General features: G+C 37.2%; 1 protein-coding gene across 1 annotated transcript in view; it reads left to right on the top strand.

The window, feature by feature from the left end:
* Tak1 (TGF-beta activated kinase 1) overlaps positions 1-19,496 on the top strand; it is a 34,794-nt gene that overhangs the window by 1,483 nt on the left and 13,815 nt on the right. The window contains exons 4-7 of the mRNA XM_074105153.1: positions 1,530-1,665; positions 3,462-3,562; positions 5,485-6,309; positions 6,600-6,684. Coding sequence (XP_073961254.1) covers positions 1,530-1,665; positions 3,462-3,562; positions 5,485-6,309; positions 6,600-6,684 — 1,147 coding nt within the window. The remainder of the gene's footprint in view (positions 1-1,529; positions 1,666-3,461; positions 3,563-5,484; positions 6,310-6,599; positions 6,685-19,496) is intronic.

Raw genomic sequence — 19,496 nt, 5'->3', positions numbered from 1 at the left:
GCGTAGTTGTTTTATTATTGGGGTAGCTATAAATACCTTACATGCTTTGTAAAAGTTTCGATCATCTGTCGGGCCGTTGATTTATATTGTAGAGTGTAGACAGAAAAAATGTATTCCATGATCTCTAATAATTTAAAACATTATTATTATTACCTTTTATTTGAAACCATACTAAAATTAATAAATGACAATTGATTACATTGAGTGTCCATGAAGTAACCCAAAAATTATCACTGGATCATTATTTTAAAGCAGACATTTTGCCAAAATATTTAAACTATCGAGTTGGCTGTAATAATGTACACATTACATTTCTATGTAAATAATAGTTATTAACTGGACTCTCTCAACCTTATACATATATTTTAAAAATATGAAATTTTAAGTTTCAAATACTTAATCATTTCATACACATCCTGAAGTAGATATTAAAATTTCTTAAAACTTCATGTACAAGGTTGAGTCAGAAACCCAATGGATATGTAAATTATCTATATGGGTGTGATTGAAAAGCTTACATTGTTAACTGGTAGTTATTCATACAAAGCAACTGAAGTTTCATTGTAACATAGAATTTAACCATATATATATATATATATGTATAGTTAGGTGAATGTAATATCTGTCTCATATCAGAATATTTTCTTACCACTTTTATGTACAACCCATGGCAAACTTTTTAATCTTTTCCCATTTGTTGGTAGGCATTTTGGGTAAAAGCTAGAAGCTATGTAAAATTAAATAATTCTTCCCATTCAAGAGGCAAATGATCATTTCAACTCGAATAAATTCTTTTTTAAAATTATTTATTTAATTATTGATTTAAATTTTGTGCATATGTTCATCATCATCACTTCATCAGTATTACTTTTAAACATCAAGATGTAAAATGAAGACCTTTGGTAAAGATCATGATTCTTGATTGGCCCTGGTTATGAATTGTTATTTAATGCAGTGAATTTAAAATATGTAGTTTATTTAATCTAGTAGGAAAAATATTCAATTCATTAAATCTTTTTGGCTTTCTTGTTACAACACATGTTGATACACATTGATGCACACACTAGAAAGATCACAATGGAGGTTGCTTTTTTAGATGACATTTGTGGAGATACCATTTGTAGAAAGTGTATAATTATGATAAATTAGCTTTTATCTGTGACTATATCTGTGAAGAATTCATTTATCACTATCCTGAAGGAACTATGCAATTTTCCAGGATAAAACTATTCTTCATTCTGCCCAGAGTCAAACTATTGCCACACCTAATTTCATCTCAATTGGTTTAGTGGTTTAAGTGTGAAGATGTAACAGACAGACAAAGATTCTTTTGCATTTATAATATTAGTGATTAAGTAATGTGGTTTTGTAGCAGAAATTTACCACTTTCTTTGATATTTTCACGGATCTGACTTCAAAAATTGACACCATTGCAGTGCAGAGTTTTTGAAATATTAGCATGCATTAGGGGTACACCTTACACACTATACTTTTTTCTCTAAATCTAAACTGTATCTCATTGCTTCTAGGTATTTGAAGGGTCGTCTTACACAGAAAAATGTGATGTATTCTCATGGGGTATCATTCTGTGGGAGGTGTTGTCGAGGCGAAAACCTTTTGAAGAAGGAGGCTCAGCATTTCAAATAATGTGGGCAGTACATACAGGTATGTTATGAATACTGTTGTAGCACAAGGGACATGCTAATGTATACCAAGGGCCAGGGCCAGACTTAGCCATCTAGTTGTCCCAGGCGAGTTATGCCTTTGGCGCCCTTTTACATACAAGCGACAAAGACAGGTTGAGTTTGATGTTCTATGTGATGGTAAAAATAGGTATTCAAATTAAGTGGTTAAGTTGAGCTGGCACCTGGTGCTGTAGTGCCTGGCTTCCCAGGCCAGATCCCCCACCTTGGTAATATTTAAAGTTGTGTATAAATTAAGATTGTTTTTTTTTTACCTTTTTTTAATTTTTACTTTTACGGTCATCCCGTAAAACCTAAATTGAAAAACAAACTAAAATATAGATGCACAGAAAAACCAGAAAAATAAGACCAGCACTGGGAATCGAACCCAGGTCCTCGGCATTCCGTGCCACGTGCTATACCGCTACACCACTGCTGGACAACGGTACAGACACGAATTTCCCCTATGCACCACATATCACAGCTTGTTTGTTTCTTATTTAGCCACTTAAGCAGGGACGCTAGCGACATCTATACCGTAGCCCTCATCGAGAAACTTGCGGCACTCCATTGAAAGTTTCTCGATGAGGGCTACGGTATAGATGTCGCTAGCGTCACTGCTTAAGTGGCTAAATAAGAAACAAACAAGCTGAGATATGTGGTGCATAGGGGAAATTCGTGTCTGTCGCGTTGTCCAGCAGTGGTATAGCGGTATAGCACGTGGCACGGAATGCCGAGGACCTGGGTTCGATTCCCAGTGCTGGTCTTATTTTTCTGGTTTTTCTGTGCATCTATATTTCAGTTTGTATTTTCAATTTGTGTGTAAATGTAAATGTGTGTTGATTGTCCAAATGTATCACTGATACAAATACAATACATTTTCATAATAAGTAATGACACAATCACTGATATGATAAGATTTTAGTTCATTGTGGCTTGAGCTTTTGACTAGGAAGGAGTCCTTATTGGTTTTTGAAAAAAACTTTTACTTTTGAAGTACTTACCTAGTTAAAAATATTTAACTTATGCTTGATTTCAACATAAATTTTCAAAACATGAGAAACAAGCGTGTAGTTTTTATACTTTGATAAAATAATCATAGTTGGAACATGTTAAGGACAGGCAAGGTATGCTGATTAGCATCATCCACTTTGATAAATACAGATCCGTAGTACTGTACGATTATCTCCACTTTGATACTGCAATTCTACAATGATTGAAATCAAGATTTGGTCATGGCTGACGACGTAGTTAAAACGTAATTAGACAAGTTAAAATGCTTGATAGTAAAAAAACAAAACAAATTGTAATTTAGTAGTCATAATTTGTTTGTAATTTATCTTTACGATTGAAACCGAGACATCCCGAGTGTCAAAGTGGAAAAAATCGTAATGTAAATACTTGTAGGACGAGTATGATCAATGTACATATATATGTACTTCTAAGAATAATACTTTGTGTGTAATGTGTATTCTTTTATTGATGACATTTACGAAAATAAAATGAAATGTAACACAATCGTTTTTGATGTGTTTGACATATTGTGTAGGTATTAGTAAAGGCAGTAAAATTACATAAGTACATGATTTTTTTTAACATTTTTTTAGGCAATGTACTAAACAAGAGTATTAAATTAAAAAATAATTATAATAGCCAGCCAGCTATTGTTGTAAAGAATAGTTTTTGTAACTCTCAGTACACATCAGAAGGCTGGTGGATACTTTTTCACTAATGATTTTTTTTTCTTTGTTGCTATATTTTTTATAAAACACTTTACAGGACAAAGGCCGCATCTAATAGAAGGATGTCCAGAACCTATAGAGCAACTGATGACACAATGCTGGCACAAAGTGCCGGCGGAAAGACCTAGCATGGCTAAGGTACCAGTATTAACATTGATAAACTAATAAAAAAGTGACAGTGAATCAGTTTCGCGCGCCGCAGTTTTCATGCCTGATATAACATTACTCAAGATTAAAATCTATGAAAGCACCATACATAGTTCTAACTACCAAAATGATACATCGAACTAAAAGACGAACTTTATATGTAGTTTGAAAAATCCAACCACTTATCGCTATCTATGTGGCGGAACATGCATTCATGGGGTGACACTCTTTCACCACCGACATGGAAATACCGGCCCTGTTTTTTGTGTACACGCCCATAGAAACTGACAGGAGCTTCTATGGGCGTGTACACGAAAAACAGGGTCGGTATTTCCATCCCGGTATTATCCGGGCCGGGAAAGAGTGTCACCCCATTCATGTAATTTGCACTACTGACCTGAAAACGTGTAGCAAAAAACATACACTTTAGCAAAATAAATAAATGAAATATCTCTAAATGGGCGTTTTTAAAAAAAAGTGTACCTTTTTCTTTAAAAATGTATTAAATTTTTTCATACAAAATTTCCCGACTCAGTTTTGTGACGCCCATACTGTGTACGAAAAAAACGTCATATTCACACATTTATTTGAGACATTTTTACAAGCTTTTCTTTAGCTTGCCCTGTTTATTTATTTGTTTGGGTCAAATCTTGGAAGCTAAATTTGACCCATTTCCAGTGGTCCTTGAGTCGACTTGAAATTTGACATACTTATGTAAATTTGGGGACAATACAATAATCTGGTAGTGACATCTTGGTGGTACTGCCAGGATCGTCTCCGCGAGAGGGAACTCCTCAATGGTTAATAGTACCGACTTGAAATTTGGTACGGATATGGAGTTTAGATGATAACGCAAGTACAGTCGGCAAAAAAGCTTGTAGTATTAAAAATGATTTTTAGAACAATAACTTATTTTAAACTATCTGAATCGATTGTGCTCTTGATCCTGAGCCAAAATAGAAAAAAAAAGAAATGGTGCACTTTTTTATGAAAATGCCCAAATAAGTACAAGGTATTATTAATTCGTACTTGTTTCGAAAAAATATTTTTTTACTGTTGTTTATGCTGTGTGGCTTGGTTAACTGTGATTTTGTCTGTCTCAACTAGGCAGATAGACAAATGAACAATAAAGTTATCTTATCAGGGTTTTCTTTTGGGATGTGAAACTCTTAAAAGTGAAAAAAAATGGAAGCGACTACGAAACCCTTGAAAATATGGAGTTTATAGACGAGCGAGCATTACTTAGCTTTGATGAGTTCCATTGGTCATCACGGTCTTCTTTATCAGGTCCAGGTTACCAAGTGATACTTTCAGAATGTAAATGCTCATCTTAATGCTAAAATGCCAAAATCGCCATAGGTGTGCCTATAAAATTTGAGGTTTGCCCTCGATTTCCCTAGGATCCCATCATCAGATTTTGACTTGGTGACAACGGGACCACCCCAGAAGAATACCCTTTCGATTAAAAAAATAATTTTGAAAATCGGTCCACAATTGACTGAGGAATTGGTGAACATACATAAACAAAAATACAAACATTGGAACTTAGAACCTCCTCCTTTTCTGAAGTTGGTTAATAACGGAGTCAAAGAGAGACAAAGTTTATCTCTTTATTATATTAGTACAGATGACTCTGAAATCATGTCTCACTTCCATCGAACATTGGCCTTGAATTCAATTTATTTAATGTATCAGCATGTTCATACCGGGCAATTTCGGCGGCGGTATGTTGTCAACGATAATGGCACATATTCGGAAATATACCTACCTAAGTCAATATTAGCATGTGCATAAGTTTTAGTGGCTCCAATTTATTAATATGGTAATTATTATTTACCTTTGCGAAATTATTATATTATAACGTGATAAAAGCTCATTATAAACTTTAATATGAACAACATGATACTTTCCAGGTAGTCGAAATAATGGCGGCGTTAAGCGAATTCTTCCCGGGCGCAGACACGCCGATCAATTACGACGATTGTGAGCAAGAAGACTCTGAGAGCATAGACGAGGAGTATATGATCTACGACACAATGGACAGCCTCGACCGAGACCCGGAGCTTTCCAACCCTGTCACTTATCCCACCGAGACACAGTCCAACCCTGTTCAACTCCGGAACACAAATAAACCACCGACGTCTCCTCGCCCGCGCAGCTTCGTCGAAACACAAGTATCCAAACTACAACACCTAATGGCTGCCGAAGCTCAGCCTAAAACGACAGCCCTACCTCGAGAGGAACCAGACGTTCACAATAGAATAGGGCCTGTCAACATCCCACAGCAATTCAGAAAACCAGAAACTCATGTAGACCCCGGTAGATCACCTGTGATACAAAGAACCTCCAGCTCACCAGTGCCTTCAGAAAGAGTGCAAATGCTAAGCGAAGGCAGCACGCCGCAAGGCACTCTGAGAATCGTGAGGAGCCCTAACATATTCAGTGAAAGTTCATCACCTAGGGGACTATCCCCAATAGTCAATTATAATATCGGTAATATGAATCCTAGGCATATAGATATAGAGCAATATTGGAATAGAGAGAATGACAAGTTGTCCCCCGCTAGGAGTCCTTTGGCTTCAACCAACACTAATTCAGTGAGCCGGGAGGATTACAATCAGAACTATTGTGACAGACTAAGTGCAGGAAATAGCCCAATGAAGGAGTACAATGGAAATGTACCAAGATTGCCGGCCGACGCGAGATACCAGACCCCCTTACAGATAGAAGTGGACCCTGTGAGTAATTTACTACCTCATATTATATTACATATCTATGCAATACCTATTCAATTAATTCAAAATAATTGCCGATTGAGATTATTGTTTTCATTGGATTAACGCACGCTAAGCGCCAGTTCCCAGTATCGTTATCCTACAGCTGATTCTATCAATTACTGCACAGAATATCTAAACGTGATATTATCTATCGCATGAATCACTGTTATTCCACGTAAAACTATGGAATCGATCGTCGTGTTTTGCTCTCACCTTGTGTTTGTTATAAGGAAATTGGTGCTTATTTTCAGAACGCGTGGGAGCTCAGCGACGCAGCACTGTATGACTACGTAGAAGTTAAAAACATGGCGGGTTTCGACAAATTCTTCACGATGGGTAAGTTTTATCATTTAATTTTCAGGGCGCTTCGAAATGTATCATCACTGTGTCAGATATAGAGTAGCTAGAAATTGTGGAATACTTTGAGTGTTTGTTTTATCTAAATGATGATGATATTTTAATCAATTTAAATATGATAACGGACATAATGTCATCATCATCATCGTACTTTCTGCAACTGTCAAAATAATACGGTATTTGATAACTCCTGGATTTGCCATATCTTAATATTATTATGAAAATATAGATGTACAGACAGTGTTTAGCGAAGAGAAAACTTAAATCGGTTGAAAATTGGATTTAGTGATTTTTTGAAAAATCTATATACCTGTCTCTTTCTCAAACGCTTTTCTCTATGCAGCAAGTATGGCGCTACTAGCGTGTGACGTCACATACCAGTATGTCTTTCTCTGTCTAATCTTGAATTTCAAACCTTTATAACTTTGTTATTTGTAAAGGTAGCTTAAAAATTGTTTCTCTATTTGATAACAGGCATTGTGTTGTTTTAATTTAAAAAACATATACAAAGTAGTCAAATACCATATTGGTTGAAAATACAAACTGAAATATAGATGCGCAGAAAAACCAGAAAAATAAGAACATCACTGGGAATCGAACCCAGGTCCTCGGTATTCCGTACCGCGTGCTATACCGCTACACCACTGATGGTCAACGACCGACCGACCGTAAAACTAAAAATTTGGAATTGAAACAAAAAATACAAAAAGATTCCAAAAAACCAATCTTAACCATATTGGTTGATAAACAGTAATTATTGAAAAACAGTTCTAGGAACTGATGTTTCTAGAAATGCTTCACTAGATGGCGCTACGAGTAACATTTATTTTTACAAGTTCTATTCCCAAATATTACAAAGGAAAAGTACATTTTTACGTATTTTTTTAATAACAGAATTAAGACGAAATACATTGTTATTTTCAAGTTCCGTTAACTTTAAAGGAATATACAACCAACAGGTCACATGAAGTTAATTTCTCCGAGACACTATTGGCCTAACTCTTAGTAATTAAAAGACAATCGAGAATTAATGTAATTAATAACGCGCAGTAAAACAATGTAAGGTCCCTATATAGCTCGTAATTTTGAAGTGCGTAACTTAAGTGTTTTTAACTCGTAAATTGAGCAAAAGAAGATTATTTTTTTTTTCTCTCTTATGTGTCATGTCAATGTCTCTCGTCAAGTTTGTGAATTTAACAATTTCACCTTTAATAATGACTGAAGGTGAGTGACAGACAGGCACAGGCACCACAAGACATCTGTCCAGAAGCGCCGTGCAGTGAGTCTGTTCAATTTTTAGGTTATATTTCCTTTCAAATAACTTTCCTTCCTAATTAACTCTCTGGTGGTGGTTTTTAATTAGTACATAATATTGATCTAACTCAATAACTCATCTGTCCGGTTGGCCAAGGGCCAAAGGTTTGGAGGGGGACGAGGAGCCCCCGGATCCGGGCGGTGGTAGCTCCATGAACTCGATGGAGATGGACACGCAAAATATTACACGAAAGCGTAGCCTTTGTTTCTTGGTACTTGGTACAATCGCCGTTCGTAACTTCTGAACCTAAAGGGAAAAAGGTGATGCAGGGAACGGATGCCGACAATGCATCTATAGCAAGCATTTACAAACACCCTGACTTAGACGAGGACTCCCGCAAATACGGCATTATGATAGTAGCCGATTCATCGTACATATCTCCCGAGACGCAGTCTAGCAACTCGGGCATCTCACTACAAACTATCAAGGTTAGCCTCGCTTTTGCCAGAGATAGCATACAAAATATAAAAAAAAGATGGTATAAAGTCCGTAGGCAGAAACCGTGTCTCGGTAGAATTTATGACCGCTGTGGATGCTAATAACATCTTAGAAATCCTCTGCTTGTCCAGACATAAATATAAAGCCCACATCCCAACATACAATGTTTCCCGTATGGGTTTGATTCGTGGCTTACCAGTCGACTGGTCGTTGGAAGAATTTGTTGATGCGACTGACATTTAAGACGGACATGGCAAAATCCTCAAAGGCCGACGCCTCCAACGTAAAGTAACCAATGAGGGAGGTCCTCCATGCTGGGTTCCAACTCAAACTGTCGAAGGTCAAAAACTTCCTGAGAAAGTCTTTGCTTTATATACATTGCTGAAGGTCGAAGTATACGTTCTCCCAACAATCCAATGTCGAAAATGCCTGAGTTTTGGCCACATTCAGGCCCAGTGCCGCTCCGATGCCCGCTGTTTCAAGTGAGCACAAAAACACCCTGGTGAAGGATGCAACATCGCCCCTGAGCAAGTGACTTGCCTCTACTGTTCAGGCCCTAAAAAACTAACGAAAGTATTCAATAGTATCGATAGTTTTGCATTATTAGACAGCAATAATATCGATACTATCGATAACTACCGCTTTTGTTGAAACTATCGATAGTCTATCGAAACACTATCGATAGTGGACTATCGATAGTGTCTTAACGAAAAGCAATAATTTCCTTATACAACGCCGGACAACGACATGGTGAGATAGTTAGGTCGTCAATTAGTTTCCAAGACTATTAAGCGGTACAATGAGCTCGGGCATGCCGCAGACCGTCCAAGAAGAGGAAGAAAGAGGACTGTTAAGGGCTCTCAGACTCCGGAACATTGTCAAGAAACGGCTTGACCGTAATCCACGGACCAAAGTACGAAAAATGGCTCTGGAGCTGGGTGTAAGTCGTTCGAAGGTGCAACGTATTGTAGCTAATGACCTCAAATTGAGAGCGTACAAGCTGCGTAAAGCAACAGCTCCTTGAAGATAAAGATAAAAAACTCGCCTTGACAGATGTTGTGTTATCAAGCAGGGTGCCGCAACTGAAAATTGGGACAATATTGTTTTTTCAGATGAAAAACTTTTTTGCATTGAACAGGCTTATAATCACAGGCATATAATAACCAAAACCCCAAAACCAGGAATTTGTTATGATTCTGTTACTTGCCTCACAGGTAAAACTCCTCTTGTATTCATAGAAAAAGGCGTTAAAAGTAACCAAGAAATATACAAAACAGTTGTTCTTGAAGCCGTACTTCTTCCTTGGAGTCGACGACATTTTGGCAACAATTTGACAACAATGACGACATTTTGGATATTCCAACAGGACTCTGCCCCATCTCACAGGGCCCGCAGAGTGCGGCAGTGGTGTAAAGACAATTAACCCGGTTTCATAAGCTCAAAAGCCTGATCTAAACTCCAATGGATTATAGTTTGTGGACAATTTTAGAAGCAAGGGCCTGTGCTAATAAACACCAAAGTGTAGACCCTCTGACAGCAACGCTCACCAAAGAGTGGGCAAAAATATCTGCGTGGAAGAGCTGCGGTATATCGTCGATAATTTTGAAAAACGTTTGCATATGTGTATCAATCAAACCAAAGGCGGATATTTGAATTGATTTTTTTTTAATATTTTAGTTTTAATTTTTAATGTCATATAGTAAAATTTGTGTAAGCAATAAAAACATTTTCCGACAATTCTTTGGCAACGTATTTTTGGGCCACGGTGTAATATGAGTTGAGAAAAATCGAAAATATCTTAGAAATGTCATATAGTAAATAATTGGGAGTTTCAGTAAATACTGCCACGGTCTAATATTTTAAGGAAAACAAATTCATCTCACATCACTATCTATAACAAGTAGCTTATTGCAGTCGGAAGGTATCTCACATTTTCAGTAATGAGTATTGGAGCTCACGGAGGACGCTGCATATCACATATGCTGGGCCGAGTTCGCATATTTTTGACGGCTATCCAACCATCAGTTGTTTCACTGATTTTCAAATTTTTAAATAAAATTTCTATTCGTTTAAAAGGGGTTTTATAATTTCCATAAAAAACATCCTCTCTACTGAAATGTATAATAAAATAAGCACTATATTTACTATACGCAGTAAACTAAACTTTACGAGGGCATTTTCACAAAAAAAGTTTTTTTTTTTTAATTTTAGAAAAATGGTTTCTACTCCGAATCAAGAGCACAATCGATTTCAATACTTGATAAAAAAATCTCGTATACAAAAACGTCAGTTTTGTAACGTGTTTTTCACTAGGTACGGGCTTCTTAAAATTGGCTCAAAAAATGAGTATGATAAAATCAAATACATTTTGAAAGACACACACACACACACACACACACACTTTTTCACACTTTTTTTGAAAACGCTCAGTCGCCCACGAACATTATGCGTAACATTACATTGTCATCCATAGCGAGCATGATGTTCGCCTTCTCATTATTTGCAGATCAACCAATTAAACTAAACCGTTCCCAGTTTAATAACGCTGCTTCACTTGCTTTATTGCATCAGCAAGATCGGCTAGCAATGCATCATTGCACGTGAGTAACCGCTCCGAAATAGCCCAAGTCCTTTTGCCAGGACACGATGTTATGGTGACTCACAGCTTTGCTAGTCGCTGTCGTTCGTGGAACGGATAACTGCTGTTCTTTTGTTTAAGTATACAGTTTGTTCTTTAACTTTGACGGATTGCGGTTGTTAGGCATTCGTTTTTTTAAGTTGTAAGGAAGTGTTTGGGCTAGCGAAGATGCGAGGGTCTTCGAGGACAGTCTTTTGCTCGTACTGTCATGCTTTTAATTTTCAAACTGACTTCAAAAATGGAGGGGCTTCTATGTTCGACTGTATGTATATATTGTTTCATTTTATCCTTGCTTTAACCCTTAATAGCCCTTTAACCCTTAACCTGTTGTAAACTAGTCCTTCCTTCTTTCTGTAAAAAAGGTTGCCTGGAAGAGATCGCTCTTAAGCGATAAAGCCGCCTATTGCTCACCTTGTAATTTTAATAATTTGTTTTCTGTATCGCTTACTATGTCTGGTGTACAATAAAGAGTCTTTGTATTGTATTGTATTGTATTGTAAGGCCCCATTTATTGGAGCATACTACCACAGAATCTAAAGCAGCTATCGAATACATACCTGACAAAGAGTCGTATTTTCAATAATTACAATGGAAATTGGGACGTTTTACGAAATTAATAAGGTTCAGTTACCAACTCAATGCAAGTGGTCGCTAAATCGCCTCTACGAGATTAAGGGTTAATGCGGATAAAAAACAAACGACGGCACCCAGATCCGAGGCAATTTGTAAAGTATTGTTTACTAAAATTTAAATTTCACAAATTTAGTCAAGTGGTTTTGTTTTAACATTAATACTCGAAACCATGAACAAATGCTGAAAATAAAACCCAGCTCCTGTTAATGATTATTTAAATTTAATTACCTAAACTATAGACCCGTTTATCCGCACTTCACACGCATAATGTTCATTGCATACTTTTGCGATTCTTAATAGCCGTTGCTGGTACTCATAAAAACGCATGTGTATACAAATACAGCGGTTCCTAGAAGTTTGAGATTCGTCGCGACCCGAGAGCGAATACCGGCACTCAAATATCAGGCGCTTAGTCACCGCTCAGCTATACAATAATATCCAACTTCCTTGGTATATCTGTTTGAAATAGAACTCCCTATTCTATGTAAACATCTCAAACGGGTGTTTACGTTTTTTTTTTCACAAAGTTTTCGTCTGATTCAGCGTCGGGATAAACAAGGACAGAACTGTCGTTCTCCTATCAATCTTTCAGGTGTCAATTCAAAGCTTATTTTTAAAATTATGACTCGCATGGTCTATTTTTTGCGGGCTTTGAAGTTTTATTCCATTTTATAAACTTTCCTCCCTTTTAGCTGTATGTGTTAGACTTGTTAGAGGGTGCGAGTATCCTCGCCTAGCTATCTGGTGGAAACGTTATACTTACATATGCACAGATTTACCAAAGTTCCACTCCATACTATCAATATTTTATCTCTTAAATCTAATTGTACCTAATTAATCTGTATGTCAAAAGTAAGTCCGTGTATGACGTACCTAGAGGTAGGTAGTTGTTGTAAAAAAACTTGGGCTAATGGTTCAAAAAGAATTTTTTGCCTGTGTGCCTGTGTCTGTAGTCTGTGTTTATTGTGTTTGTGTCTTGTTCATTCCGCTTTAACAGACAATATGACTGATTATCCTCAGAATATAATTTCGGGATAAGAGGAAAATCAACTCGCAAATTTTTTCGCTGTTCGTATTTCACACATTCAAAAATATTGACGCTTCGTTGAAATTGTATTCAACGGTTGATTTTTTCTTACAATGATTTTCTGTTGCCATTTTCCTGTATGAGATTTGCAGGTGTCGGTTAAATCATCAGGTGCCAGTTTTAATTGACTATAAACTTGTTTATGGCGTATAAGAAACTTATCTGACATTTAATAGCTACATCACACTAATAAACGCCCACTGCCGGACTTAGGACTGGTGTCATCCGTCACGCTTAAGCTTAATCCATGATGTATTGATTTACGATGACATACTTTTTATGCAACTGCATTTACTCTAGTCCCATCTTCAGAAATTATTTGATGCTGTTATTGTCTTTCAGAGTAATTGTAATTAATATCGCCTTTGGCGACTAAATTGAGTATTCTACCTCACTACGCCTTTTCTTTGCTAAGTTCGACATGACAAAAAACAGCGGCGCCACTGTCTTTCTACAAAGCCCTTGCGTTTTATTCGGCGTGCTGCGGTTGCATTATTATATCAGGATATACAGCAGCGCGGTCCAGATGCGGTCCGGTCGGTCCCGGCATGAGTCACGTCTCGGAAGAGGCAGTGGACTATTTTAGACTGTGTCCGCTTACCTTCTAGGAAACGTTCGGGACCAACGACCGATCGCAACCGAAGTATTGTTAGATCGGGAACGGGGTTGCTTGTTGGTTAACATCGGTTCCTTATTTTATTCTCGGTAACCCGCTCGTGTCGTGTCCAGGAAGCGTTTTCTATTCGTGTTGCCATTTAAGTGGTGATCAACGTGCATTCAACTGTTTGATTTGCTTTTCTAGAAGCCACTAATTATAACACAGTGTTAACCGAGGTATTTATTAATATCACTATGTTACTAAATGTTTATTTAAGTTAGATTCTTCTATCATCAAACTGAATCTCTTTGCTCTTTGAAAGTCATTGCAATGTAGGTACTTCTCCATCTTTGCTTTAAAGCATCAAGTTGCGCAGTGAAGAACAAATAACTTGGTTATTTTAGTGAGCATTACACAAGCAGGAGAATACGTTAAAAGCACATGTCGCTTCAATATCGATCGTCGCAGATGGCTAGACGGATCGTCTTGTGTTTACCCGCCGCTTCCGGCCGGCGCGTGCGCCGCGCAGACAAACGTCGCCTTCGTATTGTGTGGAAAAATACGCACTAATAATAGGTATTAAATTCGAGATAAATACGAAACCTCACGATATCCTTAACGTTTGTTTTCTTAACTCTTATGGCACAAAAAAAAGTTTCACTTTAAAAACCAAAGTCTAAAATCTCAACTTGTTTGGCCGAATTCCAGTTCGATACAAAACATCACACTGACCACTTATTGTTTTCCTACTCTAGGGATCACGCTCTTCGTATTTGGCAATGTGCTTCTTGTTTGCACTTTAAAGTTTTAATGATTCTGTTAAGGTTCTTGTGCCAAGTTTTCTTTACAACGGTGGTAATTTCTCGTGAGATTGAAAATTAAGTGAAACTTTGTCGCATGCGTAATACGGTCCTCGATAAATATCCCGCATAGTTCCCCGGCCTGCCCTGCTGAGTCAGGCCGACGTCAATGTGGTAAGAACAGCACAGCGTTAAAGTAAATAATAGTCGTAATATTTTCATGGGTGCCGTCGAGGCGAGCTTTTCGACCGTTATGCGCAGATCAAATAAACAAATGTGTTGATTTTTATACAGTAACGCCGGCCTTTGATCGCCGGACTAGCCAGCTTCCATCGATTCCCGTTACCGATTATCGTTTACATGTCCAAGAAAATTGCCGCTGTTACTTTTTTATGCTTTAAAAATACAATCTCATTTTATTATTATAAAATCGAAGTCGATCGAATTTTTCAGAATAAGATTTCTCACCGACACGTCGAGAGGTCGATGCATGGTAACAAATGTTGAAAGATTACATTCAACGTTTGCGCGACAAATATGTTTATGTTTTAATTTAAGCTAACGCATTATTCTGGTGTCACGAACACAGCGATGCGTCGCGGGGCACGCGTTCGTGTGAATCAGCCAGATACAATTAATCTAATTTAAGGTTATCGGGGAGGATTGGGACAGGCCGGGGAGCGACGTTCAGTCTCGCGGCACAGTGCACGCCTGCACTCGGGTGCAGCCACGCGACCGGCACTCGCGTCCCGTACCGTACCGTAGCCACCACCCACCGACCGGCCCGTCTCGCATCAAAACAGTGTAGTAAATCGTAAATTCTCACGCCCTCAACGATCCCTCATGTTATTGTAATCCAGTGAAATGCCTAAAACAGACTGTTCTGTTCAAGTTTCGATAACAGTGCAACAAGACAAATTGGAATTGTTCGTTGACGTTTTCATGAGTGAGTATTTTTGGTGTGATGTTTTATCAAAAGTTTAACTTAACGTCCGTTTCCGTCGCATAGATTTCCACAAATCGTTTCCTGTGCTAACATTGTGAGGTTTACTTTGTTACGAACTGACGTATTCCTGGTTCCGACTCTATACTGTCTTTGCAAGGACTTATTTTTCTACAAGAATTTTACGCTTGCAAATGGTTTTTTTTTTGTTTTCGTCTCATTTATTATGCTACATTGAGTCTCTTTAACATGATTATGATCCCAAGAACCTACAATCAAACAAGAACCGGAATCGCAATCTGTATTAAATCGTATAATTTCAGCCACCAGTTACAGTTCCTAACTTCCATTGCTTGCTAGTATTTTGCTCCTTATTATCTATTTTTTAAACGGAGCTCTATTCTATACACGCACCAAACTACAAGACAATCTGACCGCTGGAATTGGATCAAAATTCACTTGCAAGGTTTGTGGCGGATAGCATATTAATTTTTTAAGTAACATAGAAACATTATTGCGAGTTAAATAAAAACTATACAAGCAGTTGGTATATACCTACTCAGATCTAGAGGTATATTTTGGAGCTTAAGGGGCTGTTTCACCATCCATTGATTAGTGTTAACTGACAGTTAAATGTGATGCCTTCTCCGTCTATTCGAACAAAACAAATAGAGACCACTAATCAATGGATGGTGTAACAGCCCCTAAATCTAGAGATCAGATCTAGTGTTAGGATTCCAGCAGAATTTTATGCTTGAAAAAGACGAAGTTTCATTATCACTTATTTGGTCTCTCACGTGGCTTGTGGAATATACTCGTAGCATAATTACTAGTAAATGTCAGCGTCCTATGCTTTGAAAGGTCTGAAGGTTCCGAAGGAGGGCAAGCCTGACAACCTTACAGTGGTGTGGCGCCGTAACAACTTGATTCCCACCAGGTTGCCTACATTTTCGCGTTATCTCAAGGGAAATTCAGATAGAAAGTAATCTATTTTTTCATCACTTAAGCTCTGAAAGTAGGTTGCATTTAACTTGAAATCCGTGTTGTAAATTCGATTTACATCTTCAAAATATGAATCATGAATCAAAATACTTTAGTTAGGTTTAGGTACGGTGGAAAAGCTTAATATCATAAATTTAGTCATTACTCATGTAACGTGCGATCATACGTATTTATTCGTGATTTTTAATCCAAAAGTTAGGGGTCTTTTTGCCTAAGTAACGTGTTTTGTATCGGGCCGAATAGGACGAGGGAGGATTTTTAAATTGAGATTTAATCAAAAGTACATACACGTGTTATGATCAAATGTTCTTTCTATCTACGACCCGAAAGATGTTTACAATATCATTACCTATCTCGTTATACGCGACAACCTTCAGGTGAATGTTGCACCTTAATGTAAGTTTTACTCTTTACTGTATGTATTTCTATTTTTTTTTATTCAAGAAGGCTTGAAGGCCGATGCTAAAAAACATGATTCATAAACGTCTGTTAGCGCTAATCAGTCGATCAAGGCTCTGCTAAAGTTAGAGGACCGTAGACCCTCCTTTATCTCCCTGCTAAGTCGCAAAATGGCCGCCACAAGTTTGAACAGCTGACTTTGACAAGAGCAAAAAACCATACCGAAGATATTTTTAGTGAAGGGAGGGTTACGCAGATTAAAAAAAAAACAGGAAAATTCATTTTCAGGAATTTGTATTTAAAAATCCTCTAAATTAGGTATTTATTACTGTAAATATGAAAAAAAATAGATGATTAACATAATTACGGCTTTTTGCACTTAGGTACAACATAAACATGCGGATCGGAAATGATTTTTTTTTTCCTGCTAATTTGCTGTCATTGCTGTCAATTTTTTTTTATTATCGATGAGTCCATTTTTTTTCTTTGATTTGTCAAGATGGCCAACATAACGCGTCCAATCCGTCTATCAGCAGCTCAACAACTAGCAGACTGCTAGCAAGCGTTTATGAATCATACTTCTTGACAACCGTCTGACAAGCTTAATCAGTCTGCTAAGTAACAGACCGATCAAACCTCAATTAAGGATTTTTTATGAATAAGGCTGTTAATGTTTACTATTTATTGACAGGCGATCATTCTTGTTTCTTACATTAAAACTGCGCAACGCGCATTCTAAAAAAGTCTTCTAAAAAATTCGAATAAGTGTGAAGTTATCAGAAAATATTGGTCACGTATTTTTTCTTATGTCAATTAAACAATAAATTATGAAGTTATAGCCAGTTAAAGTTTCGTGTAACGTCACGCCGTGCGGCATTTTTTAGCATAGAGTGACGTCACAGGCAAACGTCTCAGGCCGCTTGTAGACGTCCGTTGTTTTCACCGGACAACGGACCGGTTTTTTAGGGTTCCGTAGCCAAAATGGCAAAAACAGAACCCTTATAGTTTCGCCATGTCTGTCTGTCTGTCTGTCCGTCCGTTCGCGGCTTTTCTCAGGAACTATCAATGCTAGAAAGCTGTAATTTTGCACGAATATATATATATATATATATAAACTGCCGACAAAATGGTACAACAAAAAATAAAAATAAAAATTTTTTTAGAGTGCCTCCCATAGACGTAAAGTGGGGGTGATTTTTTTTTCTCATCCAACCTTCTAGTGTGGGGTATTGTTAGATAGGTTTTTTTTAAACCATTAGGGGGTTGCTAAAACGATTTTTCGATTCAGTGATCTGTTTGCAAAATATTCAACTTTAAAGTGCAAATATTCATTAAAATTGAGCGTCCCTCCCCCCTTCTAAAATCTAAACCGGTGCGTGGAAAATTTTGAAAAAATTCAGGATCGTAGTCAGTATATCAAACTTACAAGGAAAACTATAACGGTTAAGTTTTCTTGAGAATTATTAGTAGTTTAAGCGTAAATAGCAGCCTAAGGTATAAAATATACCTAAACTTGGAATATTCCGTACAAAATACAAAATCCTTAGAATAATATTTCTTATTTTTTTCGTAATGCCTACGGAACCCTATTCCGGGCGTGTCCGACACGCTCTTAGCCGGTTTTTACTGAACTTGCGGTGTTGTATGGCTTACAATGAATGTATGTACATGCACCGGACCCTGGTCCGGCGAATAAGCCATGCAACACCGCAAGTCCGGCAAAAAAACGATCTGTTGTCAGTTGAAAACAAAGTTTGTTTGATTGTCAAAAAAAATAAGTGTAATATTTTCTGATAATCTAATTGACGGACTAAATATAATAATATTTTTTTAACCAAGGAAACTACCCAATTGTTGTTCACGTTGCGGAGTGGTGAACGACTACGTTAGTTTGTTGACATCCGTGACAGGGGTTGTGTCCAAGTTCATGCGTCGCGCGATTCGCTGCAACTAGTCTATTACCGTTCGGTACATCTATGTGGATGATCGCGATGTTATATCGATTGACTCTGATGTTCAACTGAAACGGCTATTTTCTGCAAGTCCCGAAACTTTTTAACATTAAGTTATTTTAATTATTATTGCCTATAGTCTAAGAAATCGTCATGTTCTGTAATTGAGTTTTTCGGAATTTATGTGCGAAATTACGTTTGAAATTTAGCATGTGCTTTACGGTGATGGAAATCCATCGTGTTCCCAATCCGCACTGGGCTCGTGTAGGAACTACGGCCCAAATCCTCTCATCCTGAGAGGAGATCTGTGCCCTGCAGTAGAAACTTACATACCGAGATCATTACCTACCTATAGACAACACTCTGTAGGCTCTAGCTAGTCTGCCATCTTGAAGTAATTACTTTTTTCAACCTTCTCATCGTCATAATATCAGCCGTAGGACGTCCACTGTCCTGTAGGACATAGGCCTCCTCCATATACCAACCTACTCATATAAACATTCAATTAGCATACATAGTTATATTTCTCTGGCCATATTAAATTTCAGAAGGTTAGTCATATCATAACTATAGCAAAAAACTAAGATGAACTAAAAGTGGTTTGCCTTTTATATAATAAATAACGACTCAAGGTCGCTTAACGGCTTAATTATATTAAAGTATTATTTCTCGCCAAAATGCTCTTCCTCATCCATGTAACATGATAATTTCTTAATTTCGCAAACTTAGTACACTTGCCAAAGTTGACTATTCATAGTATTTTATGGTTTTAGAGTTTTATATGTACCTAATCCTTATCGTATAAATAAATAAATAAATGTCACGTGACCTAGTTAAGCTTAGCAAAACGTACTAAGCAACATATAGATACATACTTAAATACATATTAGCATACAAATAGACACATCTCAAGCTTCGTAGTCATTAGACCAAAAATATCGTATACATTGCAAAATAAACAACAGCATCATACATAGCATACATAA

This window comes from Choristoneura fumiferana, chromosome 23 (assembly GCF_025370935.1).
Source record: "Choristoneura fumiferana chromosome 23, NRCan_CFum_1, whole genome shotgun sequence".
NCBI classification, from domain to species: domain Eukaryota; kingdom Metazoa; phylum Arthropoda; class Insecta; order Lepidoptera; family Tortricidae; genus Choristoneura; species Choristoneura fumiferana.
Note: the sequence above shows the minus strand (reverse complement) of the source record. Positions and strands in the feature narration are given on the sequence as shown.